This window comes from Emys orbicularis, chromosome 5, assembly GCF_028017835.1.
Source record: "Emys orbicularis isolate rEmyOrb1 chromosome 5, rEmyOrb1.hap1, whole genome shotgun sequence".
NCBI classification, from domain to species: domain Eukaryota; kingdom Metazoa; phylum Chordata; order Testudines; family Emydidae; genus Emys; species Emys orbicularis.
The window spans coordinates 94,903,304-94,927,916 of record NC_088687.1 but is presented as its reverse complement, the minus strand read 5'-3'; the positions used below and the strand labels follow the sequence as shown (position 1 = coordinate 94,927,916).

The window sequence follows — 24,613 nt, the reverse complement described above, 5'->3', positions numbered from 1 at the left end:
ACAAATGTAGTTGTGAACAGAGAACATAGTCTTTCTCTGTGAACAAGACCATGCACCGCACCTATCACATGCGCACTCAGGACAAGGTCGAATTTTCGGACCTCGCCTTCAGTGCCTGGGGTTTTGCACTGCCGATCTGGGAAGCGGGGCAGGACACAGGAATTTCTGTAGCAGGCAAACATGGTAAGCCGTAGACTTGTGGCTGCTTAAAACTTTAGTAGTACCACTGGCCTCCTTTCACATTGAAAGCAATGCCAGTCTCTGCTGCCAGCAATCGGCCAAGCATGAACTCTGGCCCTGTCCCACCCCCTCGCGGATGTCCCAGGGAAAGATCCCTGTATGCTGCCCCTCTCCCGCCTCCACCGCGTGGCTGTAAACCAGCGGTTACAGTTCTGTAAAGGAACTTGCAAGCAGTCCCAATACTAACAGTCCCCTACCTAATTCAAAGCAGGTCATTATGAGCGACATAACTATCATGAGGATCTCGGACAGCGAGAAGGAAAGGATGCTTCGAGAAAGCCAGCAAAGACCAGGGACCTATGCCGCCATGCTGTGCAAGGCAATGATCCCGGAGTACTTGCTTGTCTCCTGGCGCGGGAACGTCTCCTACTTCGGAGGACCCAATAAGGCCGCTCTCCCCAGGAACCTGATGAACAGGCTTTCCCATTACCTGCAGGAGAGCTTCGTGGAGATGTCCGTGGAGGATTATTGCTCTATCCCCGGACATATTGACCGGATTTTAATATAGCTGCAGTGGCAGGGACTAAAGAGTGGAGCAGCTTGGGCAGCAGAATCATGCACAACCGGACACTGTTAGATTTTTTTTAAATAGTTGGAACTGAATACTTAAGCGCCCAGGGTAAAGAAATCATGAATCACACATTGTTCTTATTCTTAATATTCCAGTTTTGTAAAAAATAAATGTTTAGATGTTTAAAGCACTTACCGCTTGATCCTTCCCCTGAATCTGTGTCCGGGTTACATGCTGGGGAGGGTTGGTAGGGGATCTCTGTAAGGGTGATGAAGAGCTCCTGGCTGTCGGGGAAATCAGCTTGGTAAGCGCTGTCGACTGCCTCGTCATCCTCATCTCCTTCCTCATCTTCCCCGTCCGCTAACATGTCCGAGGAAGCGGCCGTGGACAATATCCCATCCTCAGAGTCCACGGTCAGTGGTGGGGTAGTGGTGGCGGCCGCACCTAGGATGGAATGCAGTGCCTCGTAGAAACGGGATGTGTGGGGCTGGGATCCGGATCGTCCGTTTGCCTCTTTGGTCTTCTGGTAGCCTTGTCTCAGCTCCTTGATTTTCACGCAGCACTGCGTTGCATCCCGGCTGTATCCTCTCTCTGCCATGGCTTTAGAGATCTTCTCATAGATCTTTGTGTTCCGTCTTTTGGAGCGCAGCTCGGAAAGCACGGACTCATCGCCCCACACAGCGATGAGATCCAAGACTTCCCGATCAGTCCATGCTGGGGCCCTCTTTCTATTCTGGGATTGCACGGCCATCTCTGCTGGAGAGCTCTGCATCGTTGCCAGTGCTGCTGAGCTCGCCACGATGTCCAAACAGGAAATGAGATTCAAACTGCCCAGACAGGAAAAGGAATTCAAATTTTCCCGGGGCTTTTCCTGTGTGGCTGGTCAGAGCATCCGAGCTCGGACTGCTGTCCAGAGCGTCAACAGAGTGGTGCACTGTGGGATAGCTCCCGGAGCTATTACCGTCGAGTTCCATCCACACCAAGCCTAATTCGATATGGCCATGTCGAATTTAGCGCTACTCCCCTCGTTGGGGAGGAGTACAGAAGTCGAATTTAAGAGACCTCTATGTCGAACTAAATAGCCTCGTGGTGTGGACGGGTGCAGGGTTAATTCGATGTAACGGCGCTAAATTCGACATAAACGCCTAGTGTAGACCAGGCCTAAGACTTCCAGGTCAAATCTGCTCGGTTAATACATAAAGACTTTATTTTCCTAAATCCCAGGTCTGCAATCTCATCCTGGAATTCTTGCTCACTCATCACCACCAGTGATACAAATTCTGAAATGTTATCTTGAGGCTTGATCTTGTGAGGTGTTGGGCACTCTGGCCCCTGTCCAGCAAAGCTTTGCATTGATGTCAGTGAGAATACTCATGTGCTTAAAGTTGACCACATTCTAAGTGCTTTGCTGGACCAGGGCTGGATGCTTAGCAACTTGCAGGATTGAGCCCCTAGTAAATAATTCTGTTGGTGATTCATGAACCAGAATAGAATCGAGGTCACTCTGACATAGCTGTATAGAGTCTGCAGTGTTAACAGGAATAGAAAGTAGTAAACTATATTATCCATAAGGAGACTGAATACACAGAGAAAAGCTGTATTGAGTGAGATGCCATTTATAACACAACTTTTATTATTACGCATGTATTTTAAGTTCACTTCTCTTCCCTGAATATTTATTGGAAACTTTCAAAATGGTTTAATTGAAAAAAGTTGTTGAGACATACCAATATATTCTAATGATTGTAAACTACAACATAATGCTTTCTAAATAATATTCGTAGTCCTACATCTGACTTGCCGTGTAATCTCAGGCACTTACACTGTTTCTGAGTTTTTCCATATGCAAAATTGTGTTGTGAAGCTTATGTGTGTAGAGTGCTTTGAGATCTTTGGATGAAAGGTGCTATAGAAATGAAAAGAATTATATTGGTGGGTTAAAATAACTGTTAAAGACACTGATTTAAAAAGGCTTTAATGTGGTGATTTGACTTTGAGCTATTTCTTCAAAGTAATTCTGTGTTTGGATGTGATAGGTTGGGTTATGCCCGCGTTTCTCATGCTGGCCTGAGTGATTCAGAAGTTCAGATGGCCAAATTTAGGATCCCAGATGACTTGGATAATTATGTTGACAATGACAAAATCATCATTGACCCCAGCCAAGTTCCTGAGGACATCCATTTCAATCCAAGGTCAGCGTATTAGAAAAACATTTGAAGATGATAATTATTTATTTATTTGTATTACCAAAAAGGGAAAACTTGAGGAACTGTCACATTCGGGTGTAATCCAGACCAGTGAGGGGTTTTCACCACCTGTTCTGCAACCTTGGGTGCCTCACAATGCTTTACTGTGGTAGCTCCCAACCAGGGCTACTCACAAACAGCCTAACAGCATGTTACACCCTGAGTGTCTGATTGTAGGTGCAACCCTGGTTCAGCACCTCAGACCCCAGCAGCCTGTTGGCAATGTTCCAGTCACTCTCTGGCTTCCACCAGCCTTTCAGGATGACCCTAACACACTCCCCATCCCAAATTTTCCTAAAATGTGCATTCTGCATTGTCCCACTCTCTCCTGGACAATTAAGTTATTAAAGGTCTGTTCCCCCTGTAAAGGGTAGATATTCAACAGTTTGCTACTTTAACTGGAATTACCAAACAGGTCAGTTGAAACATAACATTGGATTAGATTAAAAATACAAGTTTATTTAACTACAAAGAGAGGTGTTAAGTGAATACAGTACAAGTATAAGGTATTAAAGTCAGAAATGGTTTAAAGATAAAACGCTTTCTAGCAGCTAAAACTTAAACATGCTAGACTTGGTTCAAGGTAAAATCCTTATCATATGTTTCCAGGCATGCGGCTGACCAAATTCTTCGGTCAGGGTCACCCCTCAAAGTCAAAGGGCTGGTTCCTTTGTCTTCTTAGGGGAGAGAGAGAGACAGATCCCTTGGGTTTTCTTTCCCCTTTCTTTTATAGTCCAGTTAACCCTTGAAGTGGATTCTTTTGAGAGTTACCCCTCAAAGAATGGTTTATTCAAAGAGTAAAGAAGGTGACCTGGAGTCTGGTGAAGGAGGCTCCATGTTCTTTCTTCTCACCAGTATTTGCTGAAATACAAATTTTCTCTGTCTCCTGCCATCTCCTCTCCCTACTGTCTCAAACACCCGGTTTACTATTTATATATAAATTGAGGTAAAAAACGGTTACTCATCTTTGTAACTGTTGTTCTTCGAGATGTGTTGCTCATATCCATTCCAATTAGGTGTGCGCGCGCCGTGTGCACGATCGTCGGAGAATTTTCTACCCTAGCAACACCCGGTGGGTCGGCTGGGGAGCCCCCTGGAGTGGCGCCTTCATGGCGCTGGATATATACCCCAGCCGGCCCAGCGCCCCCTCAGTTTCTTCTTGCCGGCTACTCCGACAGTGGGGAAGGGGGGCGGGTTTGGAATGGATATGAGCAACACATCTCGAAGAACAACAGTTACAAAGGTGAGTAACTGTTTGTTCTTCTTAGAGTGCTTGCTCATATCGATTCCAATTAGGTGACTACCAAGCCTTACCTAGGCGGTGGGGTCGGAGTGAGACATCGCTGAGTGCATAACCGCTGATCCAAATGCAGCATCGTCTCTAGACTGCTGTTCAAGCGCATAGTGAGCGGCAAAGGTGTGAACCGATGACCAAACTGCCGCTCTACAAATGTCGTGGATCGGGACGTGAGCCAGGAAGGCAGTCGAGAAGGCTTGGGCTCTCGTGGAATGGGCGGTGAGGCGCGGCGTCGGGGCACCGGCCAAGTTGTAGCAAGCACGGATACAGGACGTGATCCAAGAGGAGATACGTTGCGAGGAGACCGGTAGGCCTTTCATCCGGTCAGCCACTGCAACGAAGAGTTAAGTCGTCTTCCTAAACGGCTTTGTACACTCGATATAGAAAGCAAGGGCCCTGCGTACGTCCAAGGAGTGCCGTCCTCAAGCGCACCATCAAAAATTTTGTTTAGGCCCTGAAGGTGGTCTAGGAGGGCCTTGGTTCTGACCGGGTTGGGGGCCGGTTGACCTCCTTCTACCCCCTCGTCCACGCCTTCTGGGGAAGTCCTGTCTTGGACGAGGAGGAGGAGGGTAGAACCTCTGGGCCTGGGGCCTAAATGGCCTGCGCTGGGGTCCTGGGACATGCATCCCCAGGGAGCGCATGATGGTTCTGGAGTCTTTTAGGCTCTGCAACCGAGAGTCCGTCTTGTCCGAGAACAGCCTCTGACCATCAAATGGCAGATCCTGTAGGGTCTGTTGCAGTTCTGGCAGCAAACCAGACACCTGCAGCCAGGAAATGCGTCTCATGGCTATACCGGAAGCGAGTGTTCTAGCGGCAGAGTCTGCTATGTCTAGCGAGGCCTGTAAGGAGGTCCTAGCCACCTTTTTATCTTCCTCTACTAGGGCCCCAAACTCCTCTCTCGAGTCCTGGGGGACCAACTCCTTAAATTTACCCATGGAGTTCCATGAGTTGTAATCGTAACGGCTCAAGAGTGCCTGTTGGTTTGCAGCTCTGAGCTGCAGACCCCCCACTGAGTAAATCTTACGTCCGAACAAATCAAACCGCTTGGCGTCCTTTGATTTGGGCGCTGCCGCCTGTTGACCATGGCGCTCTCTTGCGTTCACTGAGGAGACCACTGGTGAACACGGCTGAGGGTGGGTATAAAGATACTCATGGTCTTTAGAGGGGACAAAGTATTTTCTCTCTGCCCCTCTGGCAGTGGGTGGGATGGAGGCAGGGGTTTGCCATATGGTGTTGGCGTTAGCTTGGATCGTACGGATGATGGGCAACGCCACCCGGGATGGGGCATCAGCTGAGAGGATGCTCACCACAGGGTCCTCCACTTCCACTATCTACTCTGCCTGTAGATCCATGTTCCGTGCCACCCTACGTAACAGGTCTTGGTGGGCACGGAGGTCTATCGGGGGTGGGCCCGAGGTTGTTGTGCCCGCCACCGCCTCATCTGGGGAAGACGAGGAGGATGCCTCAGGGGGTAAAGGATCCAGAGGTGGGTCTGTGTCCGAGGGTCCCTGATGTCCAGGATCCCCTGTACCGGGGTCTGGGGCCTGCGTGGACGTTGGCACAGGAGCCTCCATACCCCCTAGGGGAGGACGGGTAATGGTGGCCTCCGGTACCCTGGACTCCGAGTGTGCCGAGCGAGAGGCCGCTAGTGGAGCCCCTTGTGCCTGGTGATATGCCCATGGGGTCCAGAAAGACCAATGTGCAGGGTCCTGTCTAGGGTCCTCTGCCCCATCCTGCCAATGGACCAGGTCGTCCGCTGCCTGACCATGAGCAGGATAGGCTGAGCGGGAGGCACCTTCAGAAGAGCGAGATGCAGATCTTGAGGGCCAGGGCGGTGCCGAGCATGATTGCGCTGGCTCCTCGTGGAACGGTGCCGAGCGGTGCCGGTCCATGGGAGAGCGGTCTCTGCGTGGTGCCGGGGAGCAGAACCGGGAGCGAGAACAGTGCCGATGGCTATGCCGGTACCGGGACCCAGATCTGGATCGCGAAGATGACCGTCTGTAGAATCGGTGCTGGGAGCAGCCTCTCGAACGGGATCGGCGCTCATACCGGTGCCGGGAACTGTGTCGGGACTCTGAGCGGTACCAATGCTCAGGTCGGTGCCGAGAGGTGGACCGGTGCCAGGAGGAAGAGCTGGGCTGCGAGTACGACCGGCGCCGTGATGAAGACCGGTGCCGGGACTGCGAGTGGCATCGGGACCTGCTCCGAGACCGGGAGCGGTGCCGAGAGTCCACGCTCAGAGATGGAGGGCGTAGCAGGGCAGGCTTGCCCCTGGATTGCACCGTGCGGAGCGGATGCAGTGCCGCGGTCTGAGACGGTGCCGGTTCCGTAAGGACAATGAGGTCTCTCGCCGTCGCAAACGTCTCCGGCGTGGACGGGAGACATGGCTCAACCACGGAACGGGGCGGGGAGCCAGTCCGCACCGGACTCAACGGCCCTGCTACCGGTGCCGGAGTCAACGGTGTCGATGACGGCGCCTGTAACCTCGGACGTTCCGATGCCGGACGCGACTCCGCAGTCAGTGTGGGGGGCGCCGGCGCCTGCTGTTGCGTGGCAGTCTCCTGTGTTTTACGGGGTCTCTTGTGACCCGGAGACAGGGAACAGCGCCGAGGGGCTTGCGGCGGACGCGGTGCCGATGGAGGACGGTGCCGTGGGGTCTTATCCGCGTCTCCTCGCGGTGCAGTACCCGAGGCCGCCGCTGGAGCGCTGCGCACTGAGGCATTCGGTGCCGGAGCTTGGCGTGCCGAAGGAGTGTCTGGGCTAAGTGCCGCCTCCATAAGGAGCTGTTTGGGACGAAAGTCCCGCTCCTTTTTGGTCCTGGGCCGAAAAGCCTTGCAGATCCTGCACTTATCAGTCTGGTGAGACTCCCCTAGATACTTTAGACAGGAGTCGTGGGGGTCTCCCGTTGGCATAGGCTTAGCGCAGGTCGCGCACGGTTTAAAGCCAGGAGCCTTGGGCATGAGCCCGGCTGCATGCTGGGGGGAAAGGGGGAGATGAAAACCCCCTTACCCCCGCTAACTACTTATAACTACTCTATAACAGCTATTAAACTACTAAACTATACTAAATCTATAACTATACAACTAAGAACTATCTACAACAATAACTAACAAGGAAAGCTAGGGAGAATGGAGGACAGCTGTGCCGTGCTCCACAGTTCCAACGACCATCACGGGCGGTAAGAAGGAACTGAGGGGGCGCTGGGCCGGCTGGGGTATATATCCAGCGCCATGAAGGCGCCACTCCAGGGGGCTCCCCAGCCGACCCACCGGGTGTTGCTAGGGTAGAAAATTCTCCGACGATCGTGCACGCGGCGTGCGCACACCTAATTGGAATCGATATGAGCAAGCACTCGAAGAAGAAACACACATTTCATCCAGGATACTTCTGTCTGGGTAGGGCTGTGTGATTTTGAACATGTGCAAAGAACATCATGCAGGGGGATTTCAAAACTTTGCATTTAATGTTGCTACACACATTTTACCATATTATTGACCAATGAGTTATTAGTTTTTAAATGATACCTAACAAGGCATATTTTGTACAAAGATTATTACAGTAGTGTATAGGGGTGAATACAGGGGGCTTTTCGGTCACAGGAACAAAACTGGGTTTTATAAATATAACATGGTCTGCTGTACTGGAGCACAAGATCAGGAGGCCAGAGCCCCTTATTTCTAATTAATTTCTTCCACTGATTTGCCATATGCCTTGAGTTATTTAGCCTTTCTGTACCCCAGTGTACAGCTCTGTGAAGTGAAGATACCTACCTCACATTGGTGATGTGTGGATTAATTCATGACTCCTTTTAAAGTCAATGTGGGTTGCATGTTCCTCTGCACCTCTTTATAAAATACAATATAAATGCTAAACACGTGAAGATTTTTAATTGTTGCATCTGTCTAGAATAGTATGTAGTCATAACAGAACAAGTGTTACAGAAAAAGAGTTTTTGGAGGCAGATGGTGCCGTTTTCCTGCTAATACACAGGAAGTAAGAGAAATAAGGATAGAAAGGAAATTTGTTCTTCACTGAAATCAGTGGGAGAAGTACTTAAGTTTCATGAGGTAAATTTCAGTATTTGTTTTTTAGGGACTGATGTCAGTTGGGTTATGCATGTGATTGAAGATTTCCACAATCTGTTCCATGTGTTGAAACTTACCTAAAATCCATAATCAAGTCCTGATCTTTCTCCATTTATTTCAATGCAGAGCGAGTTTCTTCCTGTTCTAATTTCTTTTACTCCTGCTTGAAAGCAGGAAAATGACAGCTCCCAAGAACAAGCTTTACCTTTTTAACTATAATTTTTAAAAAGAAATTTTCTATTCTTTGTATATGTCTAGCTAATGCTGGAATTGTTAATAAACAATGCTGATCTTTTTGTAAAAGAAAACCTCAGTCATAGTCTAGCAGTTATTAAAATCTACATGTTTAAGTGTGATATGCAATATACTTCTCTCCATTCATCTAGGGCTTACAACTTTTTGGCATAATTTTAAGAATAGGGGAGTCTGGACAAACAGTGGGTCTGAGCCTTCAGGCACTCCACGGGTGAAATCCTGTCTTCATTAAAGTCAACAGCAAAACTCCCATTGATTTCAGTGGGGCCAGGATTTCACTGCATCTGTGCAACTCTCATTCAGATGAAGTTCCATTTATGGAATATCCAGAGTATTGGGCCATCATGTAATCATTTATACTCGGGGCGGCGCTATGGTTTTTGCCGCCCCAAGCACACGGCAGTCAGGCGGCTTTCGGCGGCACGCCTGCGGGCGGTCCGCTGGTCACGTGGATTCGGTGGCATGCCTGCGGGAGGTCCACCGGTCCCGCGCCTTCGGCGTACCCGCCGCCAAAGCCGTGGGACCGGCGGACCTCCCGCAGGCATGCCACCAAAGGCAGCCTGACTGCTGCCCTCACAGAGACCGGCAGGCTGCCCCCCGTGGCTTGCTGCCCCAGGCACGCGCTTGCTGCTCTGGTGCCTGGAGCCGCCCTGTTTACACTGCATATTTAAATGTGTTTATTATACTCACTCCTTCATAACTAGAGCATATAGGTAATTATGATTTACTTGTACCAGGATGTAGCTGCTGATTCTGATACAAATAGACTTTTGTGGCATATTGCTGTAATAGACTAAATGTTTTGTTTTCCTAAAAGGAACTTTCTATTTTTGCTTCAGACCTGTCATTCTGTGTGATTTGCCTTTCAGACATTCTTGCTTTTTTTCTCCCATCTTTGCTTTTGAAAAAAATGTATTCTCAACAAGTCTACTCTAAAATGAAGCCTAGTTTAAAAACAATTGTTCAGATTAAATGTTAATTACATTATAAAATTGTGTGATTTAATTGCATGGGTTAATTCATTGTAGCTACGTTGTAATGATTTTACTTTGTTAATTATTTTTTCTTAGGTTTGGATCCTACAAAGATGGACATAACTACGAACATATTCATCATTTTCATATGAGTACTCCCAAGTATTTTAAACAGACTAGAATGAGGAAATAACACATCAATGTGACCAGAAAGAGAGGTCTGTAGATTTAAATCAAACTGCCAACCAACCAAAACTACACCTTTTAGAGACTGAGCATCTTCCAGGCTACATAATATTGTCAATGTCTTGCAATATGTGATGACTAATAACTTATGAAATTGTTAAACCTTTTCTTTAAGGTTCACTCTTTTTGTTTTTTAAAGAAAGAAATTACCAATCAAAATAGTCATTAATGTGGGAGAGAGGGAAGGTTTTGTTAGATTTTATAATGACAAGTTTGTCCAGTAAGTGGACAACATGTAGGCCAGATTCTCTGCTTTACGCTCATCAAAGCAGAGCGTGGGGACTGTCAGGGAACTGGTTATAGGTTGTTCATTTCCCCTGATGCAGCTTTTTCTTGTACTAGCTGGTAATGGTTCTCAAGAGACTAATTGCCAGTTGAACATATCCCCCTGACCTGACATGTCCCCTGCATTGGGGGATTCAGGGAGGGTGGGTGTGCAATCTCTGTATCTCCTAATGACTTCCCTGTGCTGAGAGAATCATGAGCAAGAGGGATGCAGTTAGTTTCTACTTCTTTTGCACCAACTGAGCAATAAGAAGGAACAGAGCAGCATAGAGAATTTGAAAAGGAGGTTACTTGCCTGTAACTGGTGGCTATTTGAGATGTATGGTCCCTATTTGTATTCCAAACATGGGTGTGCATGCGTGCCATGCGCCAGAGCTGGAAGGTTTTCTTAGCAGTGTCCGTTGACCTGCATGTGCATCATGTGTCCCCTCATGCTTGCAACCGAGGGTATAATAGGCCATGCAGGTTGATGCCATCCCAGTATTCCTCATACCATTGAGTAGTCCAGTCTGCAGCAGCGGGGATGGAGGGTGGGTATTAAATACAAATAGGGACCACACATCTCAGAGAACCTCCAGTTACAGGTGAGTAATGTCCTCTTCTTCTTAGAGGGATGGTTCCTATATGTATTCCAAACATGGGTGAGTAGTGAGCAATGATCAGCATGGAGGTGGGTCCAAGGATGTGAGAGGAATGAAATCTGTAGCATGACATGGTCTGCTGCTGTCGCTTGGGCGATGGCATAGTGCAATGTGAACATGTGTATAGAGTGCCACATTGCTGCATGACAGATGTCTTGCCATGAGACGTCCGCTAGGCAGGTCGATGTGGCTGCTTGGGCTCGTGTAGAGTGTGCTGTGATCCTATCAGGCAGCAGTATGCTGGATAAGGTGTAGCATATGTGGATGCACCTGGAGACCTATTTGAAAATTCATTGAGAGGAGAGGGCTTGGCCAAGATGCTGGAACCTTTGTAAAAGTGTGTGGGGGGGGGGCAAGGCCAAAGTGGCAGAGGAATCCGCTCCCCTGCCCATTGCCCTGGGATCCCGCTGCCTCCCTCTCAATTGCCCTGAGCTCCCTTCTATGGCCTCACACCCCAAGTCCACCCCACTCCTTGCCTCTTGACCACAGTGCCCACCCGTAAGACTGGCCCTGTGTTCACCTTATTTCCAAATTCCACTGTCTTCATGGATTGCCATCAGGATACACATGCCAAAATTAAAACTCCCAGGCTCAGAGCGGAGTAAGATCTAAACAGCAAGCTATTAGCATCAAGATTTACATACTGCCTCTAGTGGCCAAGATTCATACTCTCAGTATATTAGGATGTACCCAACAGGGCCATAATTACAGGATTCACATTAGAGAGATAAGGTGGGTGAGGTAATATCTTTTATTGGACCAGCTTCTGTTGGTGAGAGAGACAAGGCTTCAAGCTTACAGACCTGAAGAAGAACTCTGCGTAAGCTCAGAAGCTTGTCTCTCTCACCAACAGAAGTAAGAAGAGCTCTGTGTGGCTTGAAAGTTTGTCTCTCTCACCAACAGAAGTTGGTCCAATAAAAGATATTACCTCGTCCACCTTATCTCTCTAATATCCTGGGAACAACAGGGCTACAACAACACTGCAAACAAAAATGGAGGATTCACATTAACAGCCCAGAGTGACCATCACAGCAGGGCACTATTTTCAAGATTCATATTCCTAGCATAATGTCACCATTACACCAGGGAACTAGCACTACCAGCACAATGAGATCAATATAGCTGTGTATGTGCACACCAAAAATTCACAGTACAAGCACCTAGGGATCCACACGTCAGGATAGCAGTGTCAGAATTTCTACTCCAGGGGGAATTCTGCACCAAAAAATAAAAAATTCTGTGCCAAATTTTTAAAAATTCTGTGCACAATATTTTTAAATTCTGCAAAATTCTGCATATTTTATTTGTCAAAATAACACAGTATAATCACACTAGTTTCAATTATTTTGGTAATTTATTTCAAAATACCTGTCAGCAAGTGTGTCTGTAACAAAACAGACAAAAGAAAAGATTCTGGTAATTTTTTTTTTGACAAATAGATTCCTTACTAGGCATGTTAATACAGAACTTTGAGTAATTCATTTAAACTACAATACAGAAACATATTTCCTGCACCCGTCAGAAGTAGTGCAAAGGCTTGGGGGAGTCAGGGGTAATGGAGGAGCTGAGGGAGAGGGAAGGAGCCTGGAGTGAACTTGGTGGATTGTTGGGTATGGGTTGGAGAAGTATAGAGCAGGTTTTTGGGGGGAGGAGGGGGCGGGGCGGAGGAATTGTTAGGGAGTTGGGTAGCCTCCCCCATGCTAACCGTGGCTGACCCCAAGCCTCTCCCATTCAGTCAGGCACATCTGCCCCTGTCCCCACACCTTCCATACCCATGTGGCCCTACACCCCCACTCCCATTCAGCCCCTGGCTCAATGCTGTCACCCCACTAGCTCCTGAGCCCACACCCTAATCTATTCCCCTTACTAGCCGTTCTGAATCCCAGTCTGTGATCCCCACAGCAGCCCTGTGTGTCCCACTCTGTCTGACCTAACCTGGCTTCACTGGCAGGGTGCTTTCATGAACTTCTACTCCTGGGGGAATTCTGCGCCACTGCGGATAGTGCTATCCATGTGTTTACACACCCTACCACTGTCCATTTCATGAAAGGTCTCCTCAGGACCTTCCCAACAGTAGTCAAGCCCACACCCCTGTCGGACAGAATACACTCTGCCCAAGAAGTGCTGCAGTTCCACCTTTTACCCACCAGAGGCTGCTGTGGTGCCAGAACAGCCATTCAGCTGGTTGCATTCCTCTGCCTGGAATGGGCCCTCTGTGGAGCCAGGCTGGGAGCTGCAGCCACACACAGAGCCTGCCCATGAGATGCCGATAGGAGGTGGGGTGGCCCTAGGTGAACAGGGGTAGGGCGACCAGACAGCAAATGTGAAAAATCGGGACAGGGGATGTAGGGTAATAGGAGCCTATATAAGAAAAAGACCCCAAAATCGGGACTGTCCCTATAAAATTGGGACATCTGGTCACCCTGGAACAGGGGCGGGTGCTGCTGCTGATGTGGTGCCTCTCCAAAGCAGAGTGAGCCTGGTGCTCCCCACCCTAAGGTGTTTTCGTTTGTAAAAAGTGGGAGGGACTAGTCCTCCCACTTTTAAAAGTGAGGGGGGCATGGCCTCCTTGAGCCCTCCATTCCAGTGCCCCTCGATTGGTTGGCAGTGGCTACAAAGAGTTTTGGCAATGTGCAAAAGGCGCAGGTCCTATGGAGGCAGAATGCCATTTCATGGCAGACGTCAAGGGAATGCAGGATCCTGTCTATGTGGGAGGCGTGTGGTTTTGGACAGGAGACATGTAAGTGGATGCATTGATTTAGGTGGAACTCTGACATTACCTTCGGGAGCAATTTAGGGTGTAGCTGTAAGGAAACCATCCACCAGTTCACTGACCTGTCTGGCTGAGGTAATGCCGCTAAGGACAGCACCTTTATGGAGAAATGGGAGAGGGAGCCCGTTGCCAGTGGCTTCATGAGGGTGGAGAGAATGAGATTAAGGTCTCACGGGGGTGTGGGCTTGAGTACTGGTGGGAAGGTATTGAGGAGACCTTTCATGAAATGGACGGTGGTATGGTGTGTAAACACATGGATGGTGCCATCCACAGTGGGGTGAAAGGCACTAAGTGCTGCCAAATGGACTTGTAAAGGCTGAGGAAAGGCTTGATGTTTAGAGCTCGAGAAGGTAGTAGATGACAGGTACAGATATCGTACTCGGTGGGTGGTGAGCCCAGAAGGTGAAACATTTCCATTTGGCTTGGTAGCAGGCCCTGGTGGATGCCCCCCTGTTTTGGGTAAGGATGAGTCACACTGGGGAGGAGCATGTGCTGTCTACCCCTGAGCACCATCCAAAAAGGCTGTGAGATGGGGATGCCAGATCTGGCCCCAATCTTTGTGAGGAGATCCAGGAGCATTCAAAGGTGGAGTGCCTTGTGGGTGGAGAGTCTGAGGAGGTCCATGAACCAAAACTGACAGGGCCAGAGCAGGCCTATAAGTATTATGGTAGTGCAATAACAGCAAATCTTGCTTTTCATTTGCAGGAGGAGGGGGATGGGAGGGAAGGGCATAGTGGACGTTGCATGTCTAGGGGAGGAGGATGGGGATGGGGATGGGGGGGTGTAAAGGTGTGGGTCTCCCCCTGCTGGTCGTCTCAGGGAATTAGCTCTTTTCCAGCCTGGGCGCCCTCTGCAGGCCGGTGTCCAGCTTGCCGCCGGCCCCGTGTCCCTCCTGGACCCTGGTGCCCCTTTCAGGCTGGGGTGCTTCCCCCTGGCAGTACCCCCACAGATATGGGTCTCCCCTCCCCAGGGAACCCCCAACCCTCTAATCCCCACCTTGCCTCAGTCTGGGCTACTGCCAGTCATCACCAAGCCCCCACTCCCTGGGGCAGACTGCAGTGTAAAAGCCACTCATCACCGGCAAGGGAGGTTTGGACCTGCTGCCTCCACTTACCCTTGGGCTGCCCCTGCAACCTCAGTACCTATTTGGCCTTATACTAGGCCTGCAGAGGTTTCCAGGCCAGAGCTCCCCTGCTCCTCTGGCTCTCCCCAGCCCTGCTTCACTTCCAGCACCCTTTCTGCAGGCAGCCAGGCCATGGTCTCTCCCAACCTGGAGAGAGACTTCTGGGCCGCTGGCTCACAGCCTTTTTATACAGGCCAGCTGTGGCCTGATTGGGGCGTGGCCCAGCTGCAGCTCCTTCCCCAATCAGCCCAGCTTAGCAGCTCTCAGCCACAACCCTCTCCCAGGGCTGACTTTAACCCTTTTTCCGCTGGAGTGGGGGAGCCGCCCCACTACAGGGGGGAAGGCGTAGTGGAGGTTGTATGTCCAGGGGAGGAGAAGAGCATTGCCCTGTGAGTCCTCCCTTGTGGCTCCCCTGGAACAATAAAGGAGCAGCTTGCAGTTCTCTTGAGTAGCAAAGAGATCCCAATGTGGGGTGCCACATTCATGGAAGAGGTATCAGAGTGTGGCAGTGTGCAGTTTTCACTTGTGGTTGAAATAGAATGTCCTTCTGAGTGCGTTGGCCAGGAAATTTTGAATGCCTGGGAGATACATGGCTTGGATCATCACATTGTGTTTGCTGCATCAAATTCCAAAGGTGAATGGACTTGGAACAGAGGGAGGGGAACTTTGCGCCACCCTGTCTGATGTATACTACTGCTGTGATGTTGTGGGAGACTAATTCAATGTGTTGGGACCGAATGAGAGGGAGAAATGCCTGGCACACACAATGGACTGCTCTCAATTCCAGGATGTTTATACGCATCCTGGCCTCTCAGGGTGTCCAGACCCCCTGGGCTGTGTGATGGTCTAGATGGGCTCCCCAACCCACAAGGGAGGCATCTGTTGTGATGGTCTGCGGGGTGGGACGTTGAAGGAGGTACCAACCATGGCTTTGGAAGGGTCAGTCCACCATGTGAGGGAGGCAGAGGAGGATTAAGGTTTTGTGGGGCCCTGGGCTAGAGCAAGTGGGGGGCCCCTCCCCACCCCACCCCTTCCACCTGCAGTCCTGCCCTGTTCCACCCACGGACTGTTTGCTTCTTTCTGCTCCCCCCCACTGTGTCCCCAAGACTGGAGAAGCTCTGTCTGTCCCCCCCCCCCCGCCTCAGCCCTGGGGCCGCAGCAGGGAGTGAGAGTTCCCCCAGCCCCGAGGCTGCAGCAGGGAGCTAGAGCTCATCCAGTCCCAGGGCCGCAGCCAGGGTCTGGGGCTGGGACTTCCCCCCATCCCAGGCGCTCCTGCCGAGGAGTGGGGTTGGGGCACAGCGGGGGCTTCCCCTGCCCGCCCAGTGCTCCTGCCAGGGAATGGGGTCGGGGCATGGAAGTGCCCATTCTTCCGGGGCCCCCAAATTGGCCAGGGCTGTTGGGCACGGGCCCCGTCGGCCCAGTGACTAATCTGCCACTGGAGAGAGGCCAGAATCGTCTGGGAAATTATGACTTTAGCCTCCAAATGGTCCATGTGGGGTCTGTAGATGGAGAGGAGCTACTGCTGGAGGCAATGCATGTTCGTGCAATGTCACTGAGGTACAGGCTGCTATATGTCCAAGGAGGGGGAGTGAGCGGCGGACGATGGTTCGTGGGTTGTGGCATAGGTCTGCAATTATGGTTATCAGTGTTACGAAGTGGTCCGCCGGAGGAAGACCTGTGCCACAATGGAGTCGAGCCGCGCTCCAATAAAGTCGATCATCTGCGTAGGTACAAGCACTGATTTCTCCTCGTTGATGCAAATACCTAGAGACATGAAGAAAGTGTGAAGGGTGAGGATGGCGGAGGTTAGGTCTTGTTGGGATAGTGTGACAAGGAGCCAGTTGTCCAGGTAGGAGTACACTGAATACTCCTGGGAGAATTCTGTACCAAAAAATTAAAAATTCTGCACACAATATTTTAAAATTCTGCAAAAGTCTGCATATTTTATTTGTCAAAATAACACTATAATCACAAATTTATTTGGGCATAAGCTTTTGTGGGCTAAAACCCACTTCATCAGGGTTTTAGCCCACGAAAGCTTCTGCCCAAATAAATTTGTTAGTCTCTAAGGTGCCACAAGTACTCCTTGTTCTTTATGCTGATACAGACTAACACGGTACCACTCTGAAACCTGTCATTATAATCACACCAGTTTTCAATTATTTTGGTCATTTATTTCAAAATACCTGTTAGCATCTATGTCTGTAACGATAGAGACAACAAAAAAGTTTCCCCCAGGAGTAGAGAATTAAAGAAACCCCTACAACAAGGCAGCTCCGTTTCTCTGTTATGCTTTCGTTGGGCACCTCAGTCTGGATATGTCATATGTGCCAGCTAGGCACATCTTTGGGGGAAAACCCTCTGCCTCTCTGGTCTCAGACACCCACACCCCTCCCCTGCCCCTGAGCCCACTCACACCCCATATTCCTTAGAGTCCAGCTGCGGGGTGCCCCCCAGCCCAGACACCAGCACCTTCTACTGCCTAGGGATCCAGAGAGAGAAGCAACCTGATGCTGGGTCCTGGGCTTGTAGGGAGTTTCCTGCATGCTGCCTCCTTTCTTCAGGATGTGCTGGGAACCGCAGCTGCCCACAACCCTCCAGCTACCTCTTCCCCTCCACAGTGTCCTATATTTGCCAGCTGGAGAGCCGGGCTCTGCTGGGTCCAGTGGCCCCTAGTGGTGGCCAGCAGCTCTACAGCACCAATTCTGTGGGGAAAAATGAAATTCTGCTCAGAATATTAATTCTACATTGCACAGTGGTGCAGAATTCCCCAAGGAGTACATACAGAAACGTATTTGCCGCACCTCTCAGAAGCAGTGCAAAGGTTTGGGGGAGTCAGGGGTAATGGAGGAGCTGAGGGAGAGGGAATTAATTGCTGGGAAGGAGCCTGGGGTGAGCTGTTGAGTGTGGGTGGAAGAAGTATGGAACAGTTTGGGGTTTTTTGGAGGGGGGAGGGATTGTTAGGGATTGTTAGGGAGTTGGGGAGCCTCCCCCATCCAGACCCTGGCTGACCCCTAGCTTCTCCCATTCAGTCAGACACATCTGCCCCGTTCCCATGTTTCCCTGCACCCCCACTCCCATTCAGGCCCAGGCTCAATGCTGTCCCCACTAGCTCTTGAGCTCACACCCCAGTCTGTTCCCCTCACTAGCCCTTCTGAATCACAGCAGTCCAGGTGCCCCACTCCACAGGCAGGGTGCTGTGATGAAGACAGTGGGCTGCTGGCTGTTCTGGTGCCACAGCAGCCTCTGGAGGGTGAAAGGCAGAACTGCAGCACTTCTCGGGCAGAATGTATTTTCTGTGGGAAAATTTTTTTTGCACCGGATGTGAATTCTGCATGTGTGCAATGGCGCAGAATTCCCCCAGGAGCATTGTGGAGGAACATTCGGAGGTGGGAGCAGTGATGCCAGGAGCTCTGCATGCAGAGCAGTTTCCCCCATGTGGTCTGGTCTGCATAAGGGAAGGGCAGGAGAGGAGCGCCTGATGACTCACTGCACAGCCCACATGGGATAAGTGACCCGCAGGCATAGAGCGTCTGGGGTTGCAGCTCGCCCCCCCTCCAGCACTCTGGGGGGTATGGAGGAACATTCAGGGGGAGGCAAGTGGTGATGCCCCAGGTGCTCTCTGCTAGTAGGTCAGTTTCCCCATATGGGCTGCGTAAAGGGAGGGCAGGAGAGCAGACCCTTGCAGAGCTCTAGCTTTGGGGCCATTTTCAAGGAGAGCCAGGTGGCTGAGCTGCTTCCCAAGCTTCTGTGCAGCAGTGTCAAGCCCAGAGTGAATTACTCCTGGGGGAATTCTGCACCTGGCTCAGCTGCTAGTCCTGGCTGGGCGGAGGGAGTGGGGACAGGACATCCTCTTCCCCTGCATGGAGTGGCCAGGGCTGGGGCTGGACCAGTAAGGAATCATAAGGAATCTATTTGTCAAAAAACATTTCCATAATCTTTTTTGTCTGTATTACAGTCACAAAATACAAGTATTTTGAAATAAATTACCAAAATAATTGAAAATGGTGTGATTATATTGTATTATTTTGACACACAAAATATGCAGAATTTTGGAGAATTTTAAATACTGTGTTCAGATTTTTTTAAGTAAATAGGGAAGGTTAAATGTGAGTGGAATGTGCTTAGGCAGACGGGCAAAGGGGACAGGCTTTAGCAATGGATTTGTTTGTGTCCATTGCATGTGCTGAAGAAAATCATAATTACTGGACAGGTTGTGTTTTGGGCTGAGAAAACAGTTTAGACTTTTTTTTTTTTTTTTTTTTAAATTAATGGAGATATTCTATCTCCTAGAACTGGAAGGGACCTTGAAAGGTCATTGAGTCCAGCCCCCTGCCTTCACTAGCAGGATCAAGTACTGATTTTGCCCCAGATCCCTAAGTGGCCCCCTCAAGGATTGAGCTCACAACCCTGGGTTTAGCAAACCAATGCTCAAACCACTGAGCTATCCCTCCCCCCTTGTTTTATTGAATAACAACAAAAGATAGTAGCCATCCCAGGAGAACAGGGTATATTCCTTTCTAAAAAGGTGACATAGGGAAAGAAAAACAATTGATGTACTGGTCTTTCTGAAAGACATATATTTTGACATATGTCATGTAAGGATTTCATTTCAGTTTAGTAAGGTTAATAAAATACAAAGTGGTTATTAAATGTTTGTTCTTGTGATTAACTTTGTGATCTTTAAAAGTTTTAACTTGAGTAAAGTGCTTGGTTCTGTTAATTAAAGAATTTGTTTTACGCTAATGTTGGTTTTTAAGTGGTAGTTGGTAAACATGGCAAATAATTAAGGGTGATTAAATAATGAATGTAAACTGTATTTGTGATTTCAAGTATACTGTAATTTAAGTACCACTAAAAATCAGTAAATCCAGAAGATAGACCTATGCCTATTATTAATAGTATTAAGCCTTTTGCTCCCTCCCCAAATATAGAAGTCATACTACACCTATCAACGCATGTGCGGGTCAGTGGACACTGCTAAGAAAACCTTCCGGCACATGACGCGCATGTGCAACCACGTTTAGAATACATATAGGGACCATCACTTGCAGAAAAACTATATATTAAACTTGCAGTCCTGCTGTTACAAAAAAATATATAAATATTGGCTGCAGTCTTTTCAAATGAGAAGTTGTAGTGCACTTTTTTCATGGGGGGGGGGGAGTAGGACAATAAAATAGGGTCTAAGCCCTACAGCATGCATTTTTGACACATCAGATTTGCATTTGCAGCTATTTTAAATTATAATTTAAGAAGTATTTTAATTAAGCAGTATTTTAATTGATAATGTTGACATGCACAGTATATTTAGAAAAGGATGTGATTTTTTTTAAGCGTAATTATGTTTCCACGTGTTTTGAACAAATTGCTAGATGCTGAAATGTAGTAATGAAAGGTAAATGAGGATGTTACCAAATTGCTGCTGTTATGATTATAAAGCACTTAGAGCCATATTTTATGCCTTACATTAGTACAAAATTCCTATTGACAATTCCTTCTGTGCATGGTCAAAAGATTATGGTTTTGTCTCAATGTCCTGTTTTTTAAAAAAATTCACATTCCTTTTCTAGCATTTCCTTTTTAGCATGTCATGGTATGAAATGTTTGTTTACATAAATTGTATACAGCGTGTGTGGTTTTTTTGGCATTGCAGCAAGTTCCCCACCATGTCACCATAAACATGTTTCTCAAAAGCACTTGGCAGAGTTTAAGTTCTGACCCTAGTGTGGCCAGCTCTTGCACTCTAGTAATTTTGGGGTGGTTTTTATCATGTTTTCATGAGACAAGTAAAAGGCACCAAGTCACAATTTTTTCCTTATTCCAAATGGCTCTATCACCTATGACTGTCACTGGGGCTGAAACCAGAAAGATGGCCACCATTTCCCTACAGTCTATCTGCACATGGAATGAGGCTGCCCACTTAATAAAGTTGGCTGCCACCTTCCCCTGTTTTCAGGTGAGATTGAAGCCATGCCCATAGGCAAAATGGCTGCCACTCTCTGGTTCAGGAGGCTAAACAGGGACTATGTGAGGAGCAGCAGAGACACTGTGAAAGGTGGATGGGGAGAATGAGGGGCAGCAGGCCCAGGGCCCCTGGGTAGGGTTGCCAACTTTCTAATTGCTAAAAACCGAACACCCTTGCCCCGCCCTCTGCCCCGCCTCTTCTCCTGAGACCCCACCCCTGTTCACTCCTCTCCCCCTCCCTCCATCGCTTGCTCTTCCTCCATCCACCCTCACTCTCTTCCGCCTCTCCCAGGACTCACCTGCTGCCTGCAGAGCCAGGCTGCGAGGAGCTGACGTGGAGCCTGCTTGCTTGCCCAGTTGGGCACAACGTTGGGCTCTGGCTGAGAAAAGGAGCATAGTTAGCACTCTCAGCCTTTTAACACTCCCCTTTCCCATTCTTTCCCTTTCAATGTACAACTGTATTGAGCTTTTCCTGATTTCACTTAATCTCCCCATTGACTTATAATTAAATTAGAGCCTGGTAACATAGTACACAGGAAAATGATGGTAAGATTTTATTTTTTGATTTGATCTGATCTGTGGAATAATATTTGCATAAACCTGAGATAGATGTTTAATTAAAAATTTTTCAGGGATAACAAAAAACATTAGAACAGAATCAATAAAGGTATATTGAAACCTAATCATTTATCAAGTCTAAAGTACCTAGATAAAACTTTTCAAACCTCACTGACTAAAATTAGGCATCTCAATTGGACACCTTAATAAAGCTAAGTAGGTTTATTAGACCCACAAAACCTCTGAAAATCAGGTTGCTTTTTTGTGTGCACTTTAATATACAGTTAGGTGCCAAGTTTTAAATTTTTGAACGTCACCAGATGCTGCATAATCATTTCTTCCAAACTTTGTAGCTTTATATTTCAGAAGAAGTTAAAAAAACAAAATAAAACAAAAACAGTGCAAGAAACTCCCTAGCACAGCCACAAAGAACTTTCATGAGAGTGGCAATTGAAACTACTTAAATTTATACATCTGATCTTTTCTTGCTGCCCCCACAAGCTCCTTAGCTGCTTCTGTCTTCAAAAATACAGCAAACTCAGCACGTCATTTTATAGTTGAAGTGCACGAATAGCTAGCTTTTACCATGTCCACTTGGAGCCGATTCCTTTCATCAGTCCATGTAGTGGGGTGGTCACCCGCTCCTGCCCTGAAGGGCTCGAAATCAGCCCTGGGACAGGGCTGAGGCTGCGTGAGGGCTGCGGCTAGGGAGAGCAGCAAGCCTCAGCTGATTGGGGAAGCAGAGTTTTTGCGGAAATAAACCACTTTTCCAGGTACTGTAGTGCGCGTGTGTAAGCCCGTTGGGCATCTCCAACAAATTTATTCTGTTCATCAGGCAGCAGAACTGTCACCTTGTACCCATAGAAGCCTTTCTCTTGTCGATTCTGAATCTCTCTTCTCAGCTTGTTGAATGTAGCATACAGTTCAGTTACCTAAATGTAATCACTTTCAAGAACCTTTATGGTGTTGTTAAATTGGCTCATAATATTGTGCATAAAGTAGATGTAGAGCTCGGCAAGTGTAATAGCTTCATCATCGGACACTGCATCCTCTTGCTCAGAAAGAAAGGCCCGTATTGCACAGCTCACTTTTTCCTCTCCTTTGTTCACAAAGTAAGATTTGCGTGCAGGCCAATTCTTCAGTAAGTTGTCTATGGTAGTGTAAAGGGTCAAAAAATGTGTAGGTACATGTTGTAAGATTTCTGAATATTCTGTCTCCAAGAAATCAAAGAACTCTTTAAGTTCACTAATATTCTTTGCACTGGACAAGAATTAGCTGAAAACCTTGATGACCAAGCAGGGCCGGCTCTAACTTTTTTGCCGCCCCAGGCGAAAAAGAAGAGCGCCGCCGCGCCGTACCCCCCCCCCCGCGAGCGCTGCCGAAATCCCCGCCCCCCCAGCACCACGCAACCCGAAGCCCCGCCCCCCAGCGCCGCGCCACCCGAAGCCCCGCCCCCTCCAAGTGCCGCGCCGCACGAAGCCCCCGCCCCCCCTCCGAGCGCCGCACCACGCCAGACCCTGCCCCCCCAATGACAGAAAATTATGATAACCAAACTTTTGCTGTCCGCTCAATACTTCTGACTGCACAGGTCCTTTTAAAACTGGACTTTTTATATTATATTTTATCCTCTATAATTTGTCATAAGCTATTTTCCTGTTTTTAGTGGCGCTAAAGTTAACATAGTTGTTTTGACCAGCTTGTGTAACATCCAATTCTGCAAGGACATCATTGTATGTTTGGATCAGTTCAGATAGCACCACCCTGGGAACAGCACTAACTGCTGCTAACTGCACATCAAACATAAAACTGCATGCTTACAATTTCACCATTTTTCGTGTTAGTACAGTTTTATTAAGCCATGACAAAATGATGTGAAAGCTATAAGATAACAATATAATTTATATTTGATACCAGCTACTCTCAAGAGTAACAAAACAAGGCACTAACATTGATATATTAAGTCAATTGACTTAAGATAATATATTCTGAATTTTGTGTAACTTTAGCGTCCTCGTGGCCAAGATACAGTCTGCTCTGCAGGCAGCTCTGGCCAAGAGACGGCGCGTGCAGGAATGCAGCAGGGAAAGTCCCTTCCACCCCAGGCACACCTGTTCCAACGCCTCACCTCTCTTCTCCCCCCACCCCCCGAGTAAACACACACACACACGAAAAGTACAATGAATATAGGAAAAGGAAATATTTATTTACAGAGGGATGAAAGGAGAAAAACAAAGGGGAAATGTAGGGGAGCTGTAAAACAGGGTTGCATTCAACACCAGGCCTCACAGGCCCCCTGGTACCACAGTCTGAAAGGGCAGACACGAGCATGCTCTCTGAACCCCAAAGGGTTTTAACCTTTAAGACAATAAAAATCCCACCCAGAAGAGAGCAGGGTTTAAAAAATATGAATCTGCCATATCGTTGTAAGATGAGGATTTTCAGTGGTTATCATCATGTCCTCTTTTGTATAACATTTAGCAATAACCACTATTCTGGTAGAGGTTCCAAATCCTATAAATTAGGGGTCACACGTTTCAAGGTCACTTTTGGCACCCATAAAAATAGCACCCAATTGCAACTGCCCATCACTAATATAGTCACCTCATCTCAAAATAGCAACATATTTGTGATGGGCAGTTGCAATTGGGTGCTATTTTTATGGGTGCCAAAAGTGACCTTGAGATGTGTGACCATACCAGAAATGGTGGTTTACTTGCACAATATGGAGTGAGGGCAACCCCTAATTTATAGGATTTGGAACCTCTACCAGAATAGTGGTTATTGCTAAATGTTGTACAAAAGAGGATACATTCTAAGTGGAGAAAATGCATGTAATATCAAAATAATTTTAAAAAGTCCAATTTTTGTACAAAAAAGCCATGTTTTAAAGGTCTTACATACATACAGATAAAGGAAAATAATAGTACCTGTAAATTTGGTTACAAATGGCCCTGGGTAGATTTCAGCAACATGAAACTGCGTTCTGCTAGCTAATTATCATTACTATTAAACATCTATCTTAGTGCAAAATACAGCTTAGGAGCTTTAGGACTCAGACTAATCAAGAAGCAAGATTAACCACTGATGCAGGTCATCTTTTCCTTAACTCAGTCGATACAAAGCTGCTACTCATTGCTTTTTCCCTCAGAGTAATTTATATTGGAAAAAATAAAAGGATACTATTCTCTGTTCTGAAATATTGGCGTAATTACATTTTTATTATGTGGAGATCAGTCACAAGTCTCACTGTATACCCATTCCAGTGCAAAAACACTAGCTATATAGAGGGAAGAGAATTAGATTAAATCCAATGATATATCTTCTAGGTCAGTGGTTCTCAAACTTTTATTTTTGCGGACCACGTAAAAATTTCTGAGGGTCTCGGCGGACCACTTAATGATCTTTCCAAATG

At 47.9% G+C, this 24,613-nt stretch overlaps 1 protein-coding gene across 1 annotated transcript in view; it reads left to right on the top strand.

Annotated features, from left to right (window-relative positions):
• The window catches only part of CWH43 (cell wall biogenesis 43 C-terminal homolog), a 57,156-nt gene extending 47,355 nt beyond the window's left edge, over nt 1–9,801 (top strand). Inside the window, exons 15-16 of the mRNA XM_065405727.1 lie at nt 2,788–2,943; nt 9,705–9,801. Coding sequence (XP_065261799.1) covers nt 2,788–2,943; nt 9,705–9,801 — 253 coding nt within the window. The remainder of the gene's footprint in view (nt 1–2,787; nt 2,944–9,704) is intronic.
• The last annotated feature ends 14,812 nt before the right edge of the window (nt 9,802–24,613 follow it).